This window comes from Tupaia chinensis, unplaced genomic scaffold (genome assembly GCF_000334495.1).
Source record: "Tupaia chinensis unplaced genomic scaffold, TupChi_1.0 Scaffold000659_1, whole genome shotgun sequence".
Lineage (NCBI taxonomy): Eukaryota > Metazoa > Chordata > Mammalia > Scandentia > Tupaiidae > Tupaia > Tupaia belangeri.
Window position 1 is genome coordinate 117,071 of NW_006160181.1, and position 14,395 is coordinate 131,465.

The following is a 14,395-nucleotide window of genomic DNA, read 5'->3' on the forward strand; positions in this document are numbered from 1 at the left end:
GGGAAGACCCCATGCTGGAATTGAAGGACAATGATAGATCAGGGAAAATGATAAGTCAATGAGAACAATGATAAGTCAGGCAAAAAAAAGTCCGATGCCTAGCAAGGCAATGAAACTGCCACTGTGAGCAGGGTCCACGGTTCAACCACTGTACTTCCTAGAAACAGCTTAAGAATTGCTGAGGAAACAAAGTCATGACATCACTGAAAGGAAACTGGAGGGTGGCACCAGTAAAACACAAAGCTCTGTGAAGCTGGCCAACATAGGAGAGTCTGGGTTTTTATCCAGAGACCATCTCCTCAGGTACACCAGGCACATGCATGCCTACAATCAAAGGCTGGCTGAATTTGGGGGCAAGGGTTACTATGGCATCCAGACCCTGTCTGTGGGCTAGCCGGTGGTATGGTGGTAAAGGCAGCTAGATTCCACGTGGCCTGTGTGGTTCAAGTCCCAGACCTAGCAGCTTGAGAAACACGCTAGATGCATGTGCATATGTGCCCAAAACCCCAACGGGAGATGAAAGGATTGTGGTGTGACCATGAACCATGAGGGTGCTTCCTCACTTTTTCTCCCTTCTCTTTCTCCAGTGAGCACAAGTACCCTTTGGGAAATTTAAGAAAAAGAAAAGAAAAAGAGACAGTCTTGGGCTGCTGTTTCTCGGTGTTTCTCCCCTTCTCTCATGGAAAAAATTATCAACTCACAAAATTTCTTGAATTAATAAAAAGGGTATTGGCTCTGCAGACACCACTGCCTGAGTCTCTTGCCCTCAACTACAGTCAACCCCACCGGGTTCTTCGACATCGCTATCAATGGTGAGCCCTTGGGCTGCACATCCTTCAAGCTGTTTGCAGACAAAGGTCCCAAGACAGCAGAAAATTTTTGTGCTTTAAGTACTGGAGAGTAAGGATTTGGTTATAAGGGCCCCTGCTTTCACAGAATTATTCCAGGGTTTATGTGCCAGGGTGGTGACTTCACATATCACAATGGTACTGGTGTAAGTCTATCTATGGGAGAAATTCAATGATGATAACTTCCTCCTGAAATATACAGGTCCTGGCAACTTGTCAATGGCAAATGCTGAACCCAATACAAATGGTCCCCAGTTTTTTTTTATCACCACTGCTTAGACTAGTTGGATGGCAAACGTGATCTTTGGCAAGATGAAAGAGAGCATGAATATTGTGGAAGCCATGGAATGCTTTGGGTTCAAGAACAGCAAAACCAACAAGAAAATCAACATTGCTGACTGTGGACAACTTTTATGAATTTGACTTATGTTTTCTCTTAACCACTGGACCTTTCCTTTTGTAGCACAGGAGATCGATCACCCCTCTAGCCCATCGGCTTGCTATGTCCTACAATCTGTGTCCTTGCTGTAGTTCTTTGGGTTCGATATTTTCTTAAAGTTTTCTTTGTTTAGAATTATTAAAGTTTATCTATCTATCTATCTATCTATTTAAATCTGACCAGAGAAGGACAGAGAGAGAGAAAATGAGAAAGGAAGCTACCAGTCCGGGACTCAAACCATGGCCAGCCATGTGGGAGTCCTGTGCCTTTAACCACCATGCCACCTGCCAGTCCCTGGGTTCCATATTTTCTTTATTCCCCTCCAAATGTAGCTGAATTGCAAAGTTTACAATTATGAACTAAAAATAACCAAAAGAAAAAGAAAAAAAAGAAAAGGGTATCACCTGACAATCACAGGAAGACAATAGAACATAATCTACGAGATCTGATTATCACAACCATTGTCTATGTCTATCAAAGATCTTAAGAACCAGGGTTGTTCTTGCTACTAATCAGATTTCTGCCACCAATCCCAACACAATCTCCCTTTATTCAAGCCCCATCCCAGTCCTACCAGAATAAGGGTTGCTGGCCAGGCTACCATCCCTCCCAGTCAGTGGAGTGGTGGGTGTGGGAAATGGGATGCTGTAGTAATCCTGGAAGAGAGTAAAATGCAGTCTCAGTGCCACTCATCCCCCAGCCTGAGAATTCTTTCTACAAGGTGAGATGCTGGAGAGTGTTGGAGTGTTGCAATTTATCCAGCCACTGATTGAGCTGGCTAGAGCTGGCATGAACTCCAAATACTCTTGCATACACTGTCCCCCCTGCCTGTCCATGAGTATAGTCAAGCAAGGTCGAATGCCTACTGAAGAACACACAGAAGCCAACTGGAAACAACACTATTCTCCCCCTTTAGGTATCATCCCTATCAATCTAGGCCAATTCTACTTATTATACTGAGAAAACATCTTAATCTCTGTAATTTAAAGTGTTTGAAACATACAAAAAACATCAGGAGTACTCCATGGCACTCTACTGGCCTATAGAATTGGTTAAGATGTATACACGTCAAGGATGGCAAAATGGGTTTTTTTTTTTTTTTGAAGAGATTTTCACTGTAGGGCGCGTGCGCTCGCCAGACAGACAGAGAGAGACATAGAGACAGAAAGCGAGAAATCACCCCCCAGGGGGGATGGTCACGCCGCAATCCCTTCTCCTCCATTCTCCTCTCGGGATCTTGGGCACGCACGCACACGCGCCCGGCGTGAGTTTCAAGCCACCGGGTCCGGGACACGAACCGCGGTCGACTACATGGGAGTCCAGCAACATAGCCATTACGCTAACTGTCGGTTCCCAATGGGCTTTTGTTTTTTAAGAAAAAGGTACCTTCTGTTAGAACCACTGTATTCTGTCTCTACATTCCAATATATCTTAAACCAAAATCCATGTATGAACGGATGGGCTGGGAAAGTCTGTAACTTATCCAATGAACATTTGAGATAATCTTCCCAACACTCATTTTAAAAATCGCATTCTTTTCCAAAGCTATATCCCACATACTCACCAATGGAAACCTTGTCTGAAGCATCTGCAAGTCGTCATAACCATATACCTGTGGCTGAAAAACAGACATATAACAACATTAAAAGGACTGGTCATGATGGTAGTAAACCGAGCAGCCAATAGGCAAGATATATCAATGAAACATCCACCTCATTCTTAGAATAAAAGATTATTTCCTTCACACTTTCAAGGAAAAAGTAGTACAGAGACTATATTATACATGAAAGGTCTTAAAGTGCCCCTTAAACTATATACTGATTCAACTTGTCTGGCTTGAAGAGCAGTAAGGTAAACAGAACAACAGGCTTACTGTATTCTACTAGTCTCTTGTCTTGATAGCTTTCAAAATATGGCTTAAAATTTATCTCTTCCAGGGGCCAGCAAGTGGCATGGTGGTTAAGGCACTGGACTCCCATGCAGCTGACTATGTTTTGAATCCTGGACCCAATGGCTTGAAACTCATGCTGGGTATGTGTGTGTGCATGCCCAAAATCCTAAGAGGAGAATGGAGAGAAAAGAATTATGGCAAGTCATCCCCCTAGGAGTGATTTCTTGCTTTCTGTCGCTCTGTCTCTCCAGCAAATGCACATGCCCTATGGCAAAAATAAATAAATAAATAAACAAAATAAAAATAAAAACTCTCTTAAAAAAAGAAAAGGAAAAAAGTTTACCTTTTCCAGAAAGGATCCATATATATATATTTTTGCCTCTACCCTCTGGGTACAAAGATAGTGTGTTATTGTTAAAGATGTGTAACACTGGGCTCTGCTGCAGTGCCACCAGCAGTGGGGTGCTGCTGCACAACGCTAGAGCCACATGTGAGGCCCAGGTTCCAATCTGAGGCCGACCTGAACATACAAGGCATAATGCTGCACATCCGTGATCCTGGCTGAGTGGGAAGCTGGAGTGGAAGAAGCATGGTTAAGACCCTGTCAAGGGGAGGCACCCCCACCGTTGCAGATAAAATAACATTTTCAGTTAACACAGTGGTTAAAGTGCTATACTTTCACATGGTGGACCATGACTCCCATAGGTCCAGTCCTAGATGTGGCAGCTTGAAAACCACACCAGGTGGGACCAACAACGACGTAATGGTTGTCATTGGACTCCCACATCGACTGTGGTTCAAGTCCTGGACCAACTTGAAACTCACACAGAGTGCAAGTGTGTGCATGTCCAAGATCCTGGGAGGAGAAAGGAGAAGAGGCATGGCCATCTCTACAGGAGGGTGACTTTTCATCTTCTTTCTCACTCTCTCTGGCAAGCACATGTGCCCTATCACAAAAACCTTTAAAAAAAAAAAAAAAACAACTGTGTAATGCAGGGCCAATTGGTAGCACAGTGGTAACAGCTGTACCCACATGGAAAAGGTCCTGGCTTTATACCCTAGGACCTCCTGGAGCATGTATGCATGCCTATGGCCTGGCCAAGCTGAGACTACAGGGAGCCCATGACGTGAAACCCCGTAGGGGGCCTGTCTCATTGCCTCACTCATGGAAGAAAAATTTTTAATTTCTGCCATAGGACATGTGCACCCACCAAAAAAAAGTGTGAGGAAGCAACTCCTCCCCCAATGATCATGCAGTAATCTTTGTCCTTCAAATCCTTCAAGATTTTGGGACACATGTACACACACCAATGTGTTTTTCAGGCTGCCGGGTCCAGGACTCAAAATACACAGTTAGCTACTTGCGAGTCAGCTACCTTAACTACCATACTACTGGTTGCTCTAAAATGAACTAAAATTCTCTCATGGAAGAAATTTAAAACAATTTTTAAAAGTTTATTTCTTGGGGATGACAGGTGGCATAAAGGTTAACAGGGTGGATGGATCTCACAAGGCCAACTACATGGTTTGAATCCGGACCCTCCGGGTTGAAAAAAACACACCGGGCACATGTGCATGCAAGCCCAAAATCCCAAGAAGAGAATGGAGGAGAAGGGATTATGTTGTGTCTGTCCGCCCTGGGGATGATTTTTCTCTCTCTCTCTTCTCTCTCACAAGTGAGTACACATACCCTATAGCAAAACTGGAGGAAAAAACTTTATTTGTCTATTCCATAAATGAGAAAGACAAATAGAAAGCCAGCACCCTCAACAGGGTCTTCATGCATCAGCCAGCCCATTTTCAATCAACCCTGGACAGGGAGGTGCATGTCCAGGAGGACTGAGGGAGAGTCTCCAGATACGAACATGGAACATTCCCACAGGAGTCAACCTCACAGAATGCTGTTTCACCACTGTGCCACCACATGAACACCCTTCATCTTAACAGGTACTGAAAAAGGGAAGGTGACAGGAGACACACCAGGGGATGTTAGCCACTTATTCTCAGACAATTCCAGACTGAGTTAAAGAACTCTACTCTGAACAGAATAGAGCCAGCAGACTGCCAGAACTAGATCAATCCAGATAAGATAATTCTCCAAGAAACTAAAATGGGTTCCAGGTGAGCAGTCTGGTCTTTGCTTCTGAGGCCTACACAGATGAGATACACAATAGAGAACTTGGCCTCAGTATAGTCCTTCTTCTATAAAAACTAGTGGGTTGTCAGAAAAGTCCTAACAGACTTTTGCATAGAACAGACTTTTGCGAAGAAAAAATATGTCACAGGGGACCAGCAGTTGGCGTAATGGCTGTGTTGCTGGACTCTACGTAGTCAACTGCAGTTCGAGTCCCGGACCCGGTGGCTTAAACTCACGCTGGGTGTGTGTGCGTGCGTGCCCAAGATCCAGAGAGGAGAATGGAGAAAGGACTGCTGCATGGCCATCCCTCCCACCTGGGGGGGGTGATTTCTTGCTTTCTGTCTCTGTCTTTCTGGCGAGCACATGTGCCCTACAGCAAAAACCTCTCAAAAAAAAAAGAAAAAGAAAAAAAATACGTCATGACTTTTCTGACCACCCAGTATTTTGTCTCCAAAATTACAAAGATTAAAAACCCCATGTACTATGCAGGGCACATGTACATGTGTGCTCAAAATCCCGAGATGAAAATAACAGAGGAAGGACTGTGCCATGGCCACCCCCCCCCTGCACAGTATCATACTTTCCTTCTCTATCTGACAAGTGTGCCCCATAGCAAAATCTAAACAAACAAACAAACCAACCCTGTGTGTTTACATGTGGCAACTATTCATTTCCTCCTTTTTATTGCTACAGGGCACATGTGCTTGCCAGATACAAAGAGATAGGGAGAAGAGGTAGCACCCTCCATGAGGCATGGCCATGCTGTAATCCCTTCTCTTCCACCTCTCTCATCCTTTCAGGATTTGGGGCATGCATGCACCTGTGCCCATTGTGTTTCTCAAGTTGCCGAATCCAGGACTTGAACCATGAGGTTAGCCATGTGGGATCCAGTTGCTTAAATATCACACCATGGAGCCAATCTATCACTTACTTATTCTGTATTTTAATTCCAATCTTTCATCTGAGGCCAGAGCTATAAAGAAAGTAGCCGCGCCCCATCCTCATCTTCTAGAGAAGATCCTTTAGTGCCACTTACCGGGTAGGCATGTAACAGCCCTGGAGCCATAATATACGGATTAGGCAACAACGGCGGGACCCCAGGAGGGAGGTTGGGAGGAGCTTTTCCTAAAAGAGAAATTTTATTTACATACTGTCATACAATTGCTTATCTCCTCCATCCCAGAAGAATGCCACTCGCCTATGCACGGCTACCTGAAGTCGTAGCAACCGAGCTTCGAGTCGAGGCTGTGACGGTGGAGTTGCTGCCTAGGCTAAGGCCCAGGCTACTGCCACTATTGAGACTGGAGGAGACACTGACCACTGGGGGAGGTGCAGAAACTGTGCTGGACGTGGTGGAGAAAGTGCTGGAGGAAGAATGAAGGTTCGCCTCACTCTCCACACTTGTGTGCTTCAGAAAGGGGGAGAAGGAAACAGCAATAAGCACCACAGGTCAAGAAAGATGAACAATCCCTTCTGCTGATTTTAGCTTTGTGTCAACTTCCCAGTTAAAGGTCAAGTTAGGGTACAGAAAGCCCTCTGCCAAAGTAGCTAGGAAAAGAATCTCCAGCTACACATTCATTCCTCAAGAGGTATCTGGCAAGGATGATGACAGTCATTCATGGCACAATATCAGTCTCTTCACAAAAACAGCAAACCAGGTGAGAAACAAACTCCCCAGAGACAAACAATGGTTGGCCAGTAAAGGGGATACAGATAATTGAGACCTGGAAAATGTCTTCTCTCCCACACTTTTACTACAAAGTCCAAGAGAACAGTTCATAGGCATAAATAAATAAATAAATAAAGGTACTGAGTTCCAACTTTAAATAAAAAATAATTCACTTGAGAGACTAATGACCTCTAAAAAAAGTTGGGACCAGCAGATGGTATAACGGTTACATCGCTGGATTCCCACATAGTCAATCACAGTTTGAGTCCAGTACCTGGCGGCTTAAAATTCACACCAGGCATGCGTACATGTGTGCCCAAAATACCAAGAGGAGAACAGAAGAGAAGGGACTGTGACGTGGCCACCCCCTCTTGGGGGTGATTTCTCGGTTTCTGTCTCTCTGTGTCTCTTGAGCGAGAATATGCAACCTATAGCAAAAAACCTCTCCCCCCCCAAAAAAAAAGAAAAAAAAAAAAAGCCTCCTCCACAAAAGACTTAACTCTCATACCTTTCCCCAGGATCCTGGCATATGTGAACCCTTTGCCCCAAGTGGGTCTTCCTTTTACAATCTCAGTTTAATTCCATAAATAGTTGTTATATAAATCAAGAGTAAAGTAAATTCTGTGTTGATATCATCTGGCCTCCACTTAACACAAGAATGTTCAGCCCCACACTGATTATTTTCAGGATTTGTGTTCAATATAATCCCAGACCACAAATGAGAACTGCTCTATCAGAGCTGTTCTTACAGAACATCTCAGAGCATACAAAGCCCCACTGATCTTTAGCGAGGGCAGTCACAAAGTCACTTCCAGGGCTTTTAGAAGTGATTCAGAGCTCTACAATATTTCTGGATTCTACTGCCACTCCTGGCTGGCCACTTCCCTTTGCAACTTTTCTTGCAACCTCAGATCAATGACCATTTTACCACCTCATGAAGAAATTTAAGAATTCCCTCTTGTGAGAATCTTAGGGTTGGAAAGTGGCCATCCTGAGTAGCCATCCCCTCTCAGCCTCACACTTACTAAAAGAGTGGATGTTGAAGTGCGCCCAGAAGAAGTTGATGACGAAAGGGTATTCTGCTGCGTAGATAATGTGCTGTAAGGAAAGAGAGGTTGCCATTAGCCTAATGCTAGAATTACTTTACCAGGAGTTTCAGTCAAGAACACAAGCAAGGAGGGACCAGCAGTTAGCGTAATGGCTATGTCGCTGGACTCCCACGTAGTCGACTGCAGTTCGAGTCCCGGACCTGGTGGCTTAAAACTCACGCCGGGCGCATGTGTGTGCATGCACAAGATCCCAAGAGGAGAATGGAGGAGAAGGGATTGCAGCGTGACCATCGCCCCTGGGGGGTGATTTCTCGCTTTCTGTCTCTGTTTCTCTCTGTCTGTCTGGCGAGCACACACACCCTATAGCAAAAACCTCTCAAAAAAATTAAAAAAAAAAAAGAACACAAGCAAGGAAATAAGGCAGATTGTGGGAACAGAAGTTCTGAGATCATATGGAAAGGTACAACGGTCATGCAACGGTAGAGAGCAGATAAAGCAAGAGAGGATGTTAAAAGGGAATATAAAAGAAGCCTCTTCTGACTTCTCACAGCTCTTAGCTCAGCCACTTACCACAAAAGCAGAGCTAAAGTGGCCTCTGCCAGGTAGAGTGAGTAAGCCAGAGCAACAAACTCTTACTGCTAGTCACCAACCCTAAACTCCATTTTCACCCCAAATTACCTGCTGTGTTGGGTGGTGGTAGTATTTGGAATCTCTTCATTGTGGCTCAAGCCACCCAAGGAGGATGAGTGCTGATTGGTTGTCGTCAGTAAGGAAGTTGCAGATACCGTTTCATTGAGAGGGGGGATGTTTGACGTGGAGGGTGAGTCAGATTTCACTGCAGAGCCTGTAGCACCTGGAAATAATGAAGAAAGAATTTCATCTCATTAGAGGAACAGGAATATTTATAGCCAAGAGTCCTGGGCTGCCCCAAAGACAAGTGTGAATTATTTAGTAAGGGATCCTTTCCATTAGGGGGAATCTTATTTTTCCGCCTAATTCCAGGCATTTCACAGCAGGGGTCTCATCTGTCTAATGGGGGGAAACCAATGGAATTACTACCATTTTGAGACACAAAACCTGCTGGGACCCAGCAGGTGGTATGCTGATTATGGCACCGGACTCCCACATGGCCAACCACAGTTCAAGTTCTGGACCCAGTGGCTTGAAAATCACACCAGGTGCGTGTGCATGCATGTCCAAAACCCCAGGAGGAGAAGGGATGGTAGTATGGCCATCCTCCATAGGCATCAATATTTCCCTTTCCCCTCTCACTGTCTCTCTCCAGTGAGTGCATGTGCACGAGGGCAAAAATCTTAAAAAAACAAACAAACAAACAAAAAAACCCCAGAGAACCTGAAATTTAGAATTGTTTGAGATTAAATGGCAGGAAGAACAAAGTGAAGACTATAACCAACAATGATCAAAAGATCATTGAACTAGAACTAGAGCTCTTTTCACCACAATCTAAGAAACACATAATTATTAATAGGGTTGAGAAAAAAGCTTGGAGACCCTTACCTTCAACAGATTGCGTGGTCTGTAACTGCGTGGCCTGCACAGAATTGAAGCCATTCTGGTACAAGAAACAAAAGAGCAAGAAACAAATTTAGGTGAATGGGGCAAGTTAGCACTGACTCAGCTTATTTTTGATCAGTAAATCTTCAGAAGAAACTCACAAGTTAATCAAAAGAGTAATACAATATGGGCTATCCAAACAAACAAATTACAACAAAAATTAAAAACAACAAATAGGAGCTGGCAGGTGGCATGGTGGTTAAGGGTGCCGGACTCCCACAGAGCCACTTGCAGTTCCTAGTCCCCGACCTGGAGATTTGCTTTCTCACTTTCTCTCTGTCCCTCTCTAGCAAAATTAAAATAAATAAAAATTCTTAATAAAACAACAACAAATAATAAATATGACATCTTATGAAACCCAGGGCAACAAGAGGCAATACTACCAGACTGTTGAAGATAACCCCAAAATAGATAAAGGAAAACCCCAAAGTCCAAATCTAATAATGCTTGGGGAAGGATGTAGGAGTGTGACAGTTTAGCCAAAGCACATATTCTGCTGGCTGCATCTGACAATCACTCCCCATCTTCTCTGGCATATGCTGTCCCCCTCACCAAGCCAAGACACAGCAAGGTGAGGTCTACTGATATGCACCCAGAAGTCTAGCAATCAGATCTTCCAAGAAGAGATGACAGGTACTTGAGACTGATTCTACCAGAGACAATGACTCTCTAGTGCAAAGAGAGTGGCTTCCTGGCTCTGAGTCTCCAGGCTTGCTGAAGAGAACGTTGACTTGATCAACCATAGAAGATGCTTTCTTTTAGGCTTCTTAGTCATCACTTTCAGGAGTTCTTGGCAACATTTGCCAAAAAATAGAAGCATTAATATTCAAAGGACTTTTGCCCAGTATTCTAACTAATGCCCAAGGGCTTGTGGAGCCACTACCTTTGCCTGAGTCAGGTCCTTTTGGGGTGATGAAGAGATGGAGCTGGGGTACCGCCGCGTCTGTGTGGATCTCTGCTCATATAGAGGGCCCTGAGCATTATTTTGGGAGGTATAAGTTGTCGACTGAATTGGGCCACTCTGATAACCAGATTCCTGACTCTGGTTAGATGAAATTGTGGATGAAGATTCACTGTGGGGAAGAAGAGAAGGAAAAATCAGAGAAAAATGAAAGAGTTGGTCCACTGATACTAAGAAATCAATAAAGATTTGCTACCGAAATAAGTAGATTCAATCAAAACCAAATTCCGACAAATAAAAGACACTGCCACAATTTTCTACTGACAATAGTAGGAATTCTTCAATTCTACAGTGTTTGGGAATTAAAGATAAGAGTTGTTTTGGGACCGGCAGATGACATAATGGTTACATCACTGGATTCCCATATAGTCAAGACCACAGTTTTGAGTCCTGGACCTGGCAGTTTAAAACTCACGCTGGATCCACGTGCATGTGTGCCCAAAATCCCAAGAGGAGAATGGAGAAGGGATTGTGGCATGGCCACCCCCCTGGGGGGTGATTTCTCACTGTCTGTCTCTCTGGCAAGCATACGTGCCAGATAGCAAAAACCTCATTCAAAAAAAGAGTTTAAAAAATATCAACTTAAAAAAATTATTTAACTTTATTAATTTATTTTAATTTGACCAGAGAGGGACAAAGCAAGAGAGAGAAAGGAAGATGAGAAAGCAAGCTGCCAGGTCCTAGACTCAAACCATGGTTGGCCATGTGGGAGTCCAGTCTTACCCACCACGCCACCTGCCAGCACCCAAAAGTATCTTCGGCTCTTAAAGGAAAAGAAAAACTCCTTGTTACCCTAATTTCTGGTGCTATAAGAAAGGGTATACCACTCTTGATCCCCTCTACTCATCGTAACACAAACCCTAGAAGTAGAAAAAAACATCTTTTGCTCACTCTCATTAAAAAAAAAAATCCTGATCCCCAGGCTTGAGGACCTCACTAGATTTAAAATTGGGTCAGCCTTGTAGCACAGTACTTAAGGGAGCTAGATCCCACATGGTCCTTGTGGTTCAAAAAAGCACCAAGTATGGGGCCAGCAGGAGGCAACAAGGTATTTAAGATGCTGGACTCCCACGTAGCTGAACACGGTTTGAGTCTCAGACCTGGCAGCTTTTAAGCATGCCAGCAACGCGTTGTGTGCATGCCCAAAATCCCCAGAGGAGAATGGAGGAGAAGGAACTGCAGTTTGGTCACCTTCCCCAGGAGGTGATTTTTCACTTTCCTTCCCTCTATATCTCTCCTCGCCACTGAAACACCTGTGTCCTATGACAAAAACCTTAAAAAAAAAAAAAAGGCAAAAAAACAGTGTGTATACATTCCCATGTTCCTGAAGAAATGGAGGAAAGAAAAAGGATTATGGCATAATCAGATTATATTATGGGTCACACCCCCTCCCCAAGACACACTCTGGCAATACAGAAAAATTTTTTAGACTTAAACAAACAAACACACACAATTTAAGGACCAGCCAGTCGCATGGTGGTTAAGGCAGCTGGATCCCACATGGCCAACTCTGTGGTTCAAGTCCAGAACCACTGGGCATGTATGTGTGCATGCCCAAAATCCCAAGAGGAAAGATGAAAGGAAAAAATATTATGGCATGGTCATCCCCATGGGGGGAGCTATTTCTGACTTTCTATCTCTCCAGTGAGTACATATGCCATATAGAAAAATAAAAAAAAAAAAAAAAAAAGAAATATAATACACTTAAGATTACTATTAGAATTCTGAGAGAACTGTTCAGAAAGTGAGAAATCACTTCCCAGGAAGGATGGTCACACCAATCCTTTCTCCTCCATTCTCCTCTTCGGATATTGGGAATGCATGCACATTGCGCCCATGTTTCAAGCCTCTGGGTCCAGAACACGAACTGCAGTTGGTCATATAGAAGCCCAGAAATGTAACCATTACACTGCCTGCTGGTCCCTATTTATTATTTTTTCAAAAATTTGCTACAGGGCATGTGTACTCACCAAAGAGAAAGAGCGAGGGAGAATGTGAGGAAATGAGCCCAGCAGATAGTGTAAGGTTACGTCGCTGGACTCCCATATAGCTGACCATGGTTCAAGTCCCAGACCCAGAAGCTTAAACTCACACCGGGTACGAGGGCGTGCATGCCCAAAATCCCAAGAAGAGAATGGAGAAGGGATTGCAATATGCCATCCCTCCACCCCCCACCAGCCCAGGAGCTGATTTCTCACTTTTTGTGTCTCTGTTTCTTCGGTAAGTGCACACACCCTTTAACAAACATCTCTCTTGGGTGCCAGCAGGTGTAGTGGTGGTTAAGGCGAATGGAATCCCATATGACTAACTACAGTTAGAGCCCTGGACCTGGCAGCTTGCTTTCTCACTTACTTACCTTCTCTGTCTTTCTCTAGTCGACTTGAATCCAGTGCCCTATCCAATATACCACCTGTTGGTCCCCACCTATTTGTAAATTCTAGGGATTGAGGAAAAACCACCCCAGTTCTCTGAAATTCCTCCAGGATTTCTACTGCTTATGATGGCCAACCGCAAGTTTGGGCTTATAAGGTTTATTTTTATTTTACATAAGGTATTAATGCTACTGCCCTCCTAGGAATTCAAAGTTATACCCTTCATGGGCACAAGTCCCACACCAAAGGGCTGAAAGAAGGGTCAATTGCACTGCAATCTGTGGCAAGTGCCATGGTATCCTTTATTAGAGGTGTTCACACCTTTCAGAACTGTGCTTGTACAATCTACAGATACCTAAGGGGCAAACTGTTTTAGAGTTTCAGATAATCCTAGCAACAATATTTCAAAGTGTGCCACAAAATGACGTGATTGACTACTTTTTCCCTAGCCCAGTAAGGTGCTTGGCCTCTCCAGAGTTCTAGAAATTAGTAAGACACTGAAAAATAGGAGTAGGGATGGCCAGCCCATGGACCAGTGATTAGGGGTGCCAGATCCCATATGGACAACCATGCAGCTGGAGTACTCCATCCAACAGCTTAGTAGGCATGCAAGGCCTTTTGCACATGTAACCAATATCCTGATGGGAAGGAGAGAAGTGGGATAAAGGATTGAGATGTAATTCCTGTGGCATTGGTGCTTTTTCTCTGCCCTTTTTCCAGCTCTCGCTTACAAGCACACATACCCTCAATCAAAACTATTTTTTTTTGAGAGGTTTTTCACTATAGGGTGTGTGCGCTCGCCAGACAGACAGAGAGAGACAGAGAGACAGAAAGCAAGAAATCACCCCCCAGAGGGGATGGCCACGCCGCAATCCCTTCTCCTCCATTCTCCTCTTGGGATCTTGGGCACGCACGCACATGCGCCCGGCGTGGGTTTTAAGCCACCGGGTCCGGGACGCGAACCACGGTCGACTACGTGGGAGTCCAGCGACATAGCCATTACACTAACTGCTGGTTCCCCCTCAATCAAAACTTAAAAAAAGAAAAAGAGAGAGAAAGAAGAAACAGCAGTAACTCAAGTCTGGACCTGGTGGATTGCTTTCTCACTTTTCCTTTCTCTCTCTGTCTCTCTCTCTCTCTCCTATATATATATATAGATATATATATAGTGACCGTGGCTAATAGACCTGGCCATGGGTATAACCATTCCCATAAAGTGGGTGCTTTCTCTCTCCCCTTTTTCCAACTCTCTCTTGCAAGTACACATACCCTCTAGCAATATTTTTTAAAAAAGAAGATGAAAAACAGTAGGCAACTAGTAATAGTTATTTTAACTAATATACCTGGCCGTGCTGGTATACAGGCTACTTGGAGCCTGGCTTGAAGAGGCGCTCGTGGTGGGGGTGGACTCGTAATCAGAAAGAACAGGTTCTGACCCAAACTGCAATGCCCCA

The 14,395-nt window shown here is 44.3% G+C and overlaps 1 protein-coding gene and 1 non-coding gene across 3 annotated transcripts in view; both read right to left on the reverse strand.

Annotated features, from left to right (window-relative positions):
* Positions 1–14,395, reverse strand: part of UBAP2L (ubiquitin associated protein 2 like) — a gene marked incomplete in the record, with an annotated part of 23,786 nt that overhangs the window by 8,604 nt on the left and 787 nt on the right. For both annotated transcript variants that reach the window (XM_014592109.2, XM_014592113.1), the window contains 9 exon segments: positions 1,862–1,943; positions 2,852–2,905; positions 6,352–6,440; positions 6,528–6,723; positions 8,010–8,082; positions 8,712–8,886; positions 9,552–9,606; positions 10,492–10,681; positions 14,285–14,395. In XM_014592109.2, the coding sequence (XP_014447595.1) occupies positions 1,862–1,943; positions 2,852–2,905; positions 6,352–6,440; positions 6,528–6,723; positions 8,010–8,082; positions 8,712–8,886; positions 9,552–9,606; positions 10,492–10,681; positions 14,285–14,395 (1,025 nt within the window).
* On the reverse strand, positions 2,022–2,151 carry LOC114009898 (small nucleolar RNA SNORA58). The gene has a single exon (XR_003551287.1). It is a non-coding gene; the product is annotated as a small nucleolar RNA SNORA58 (small nucleolar RNA).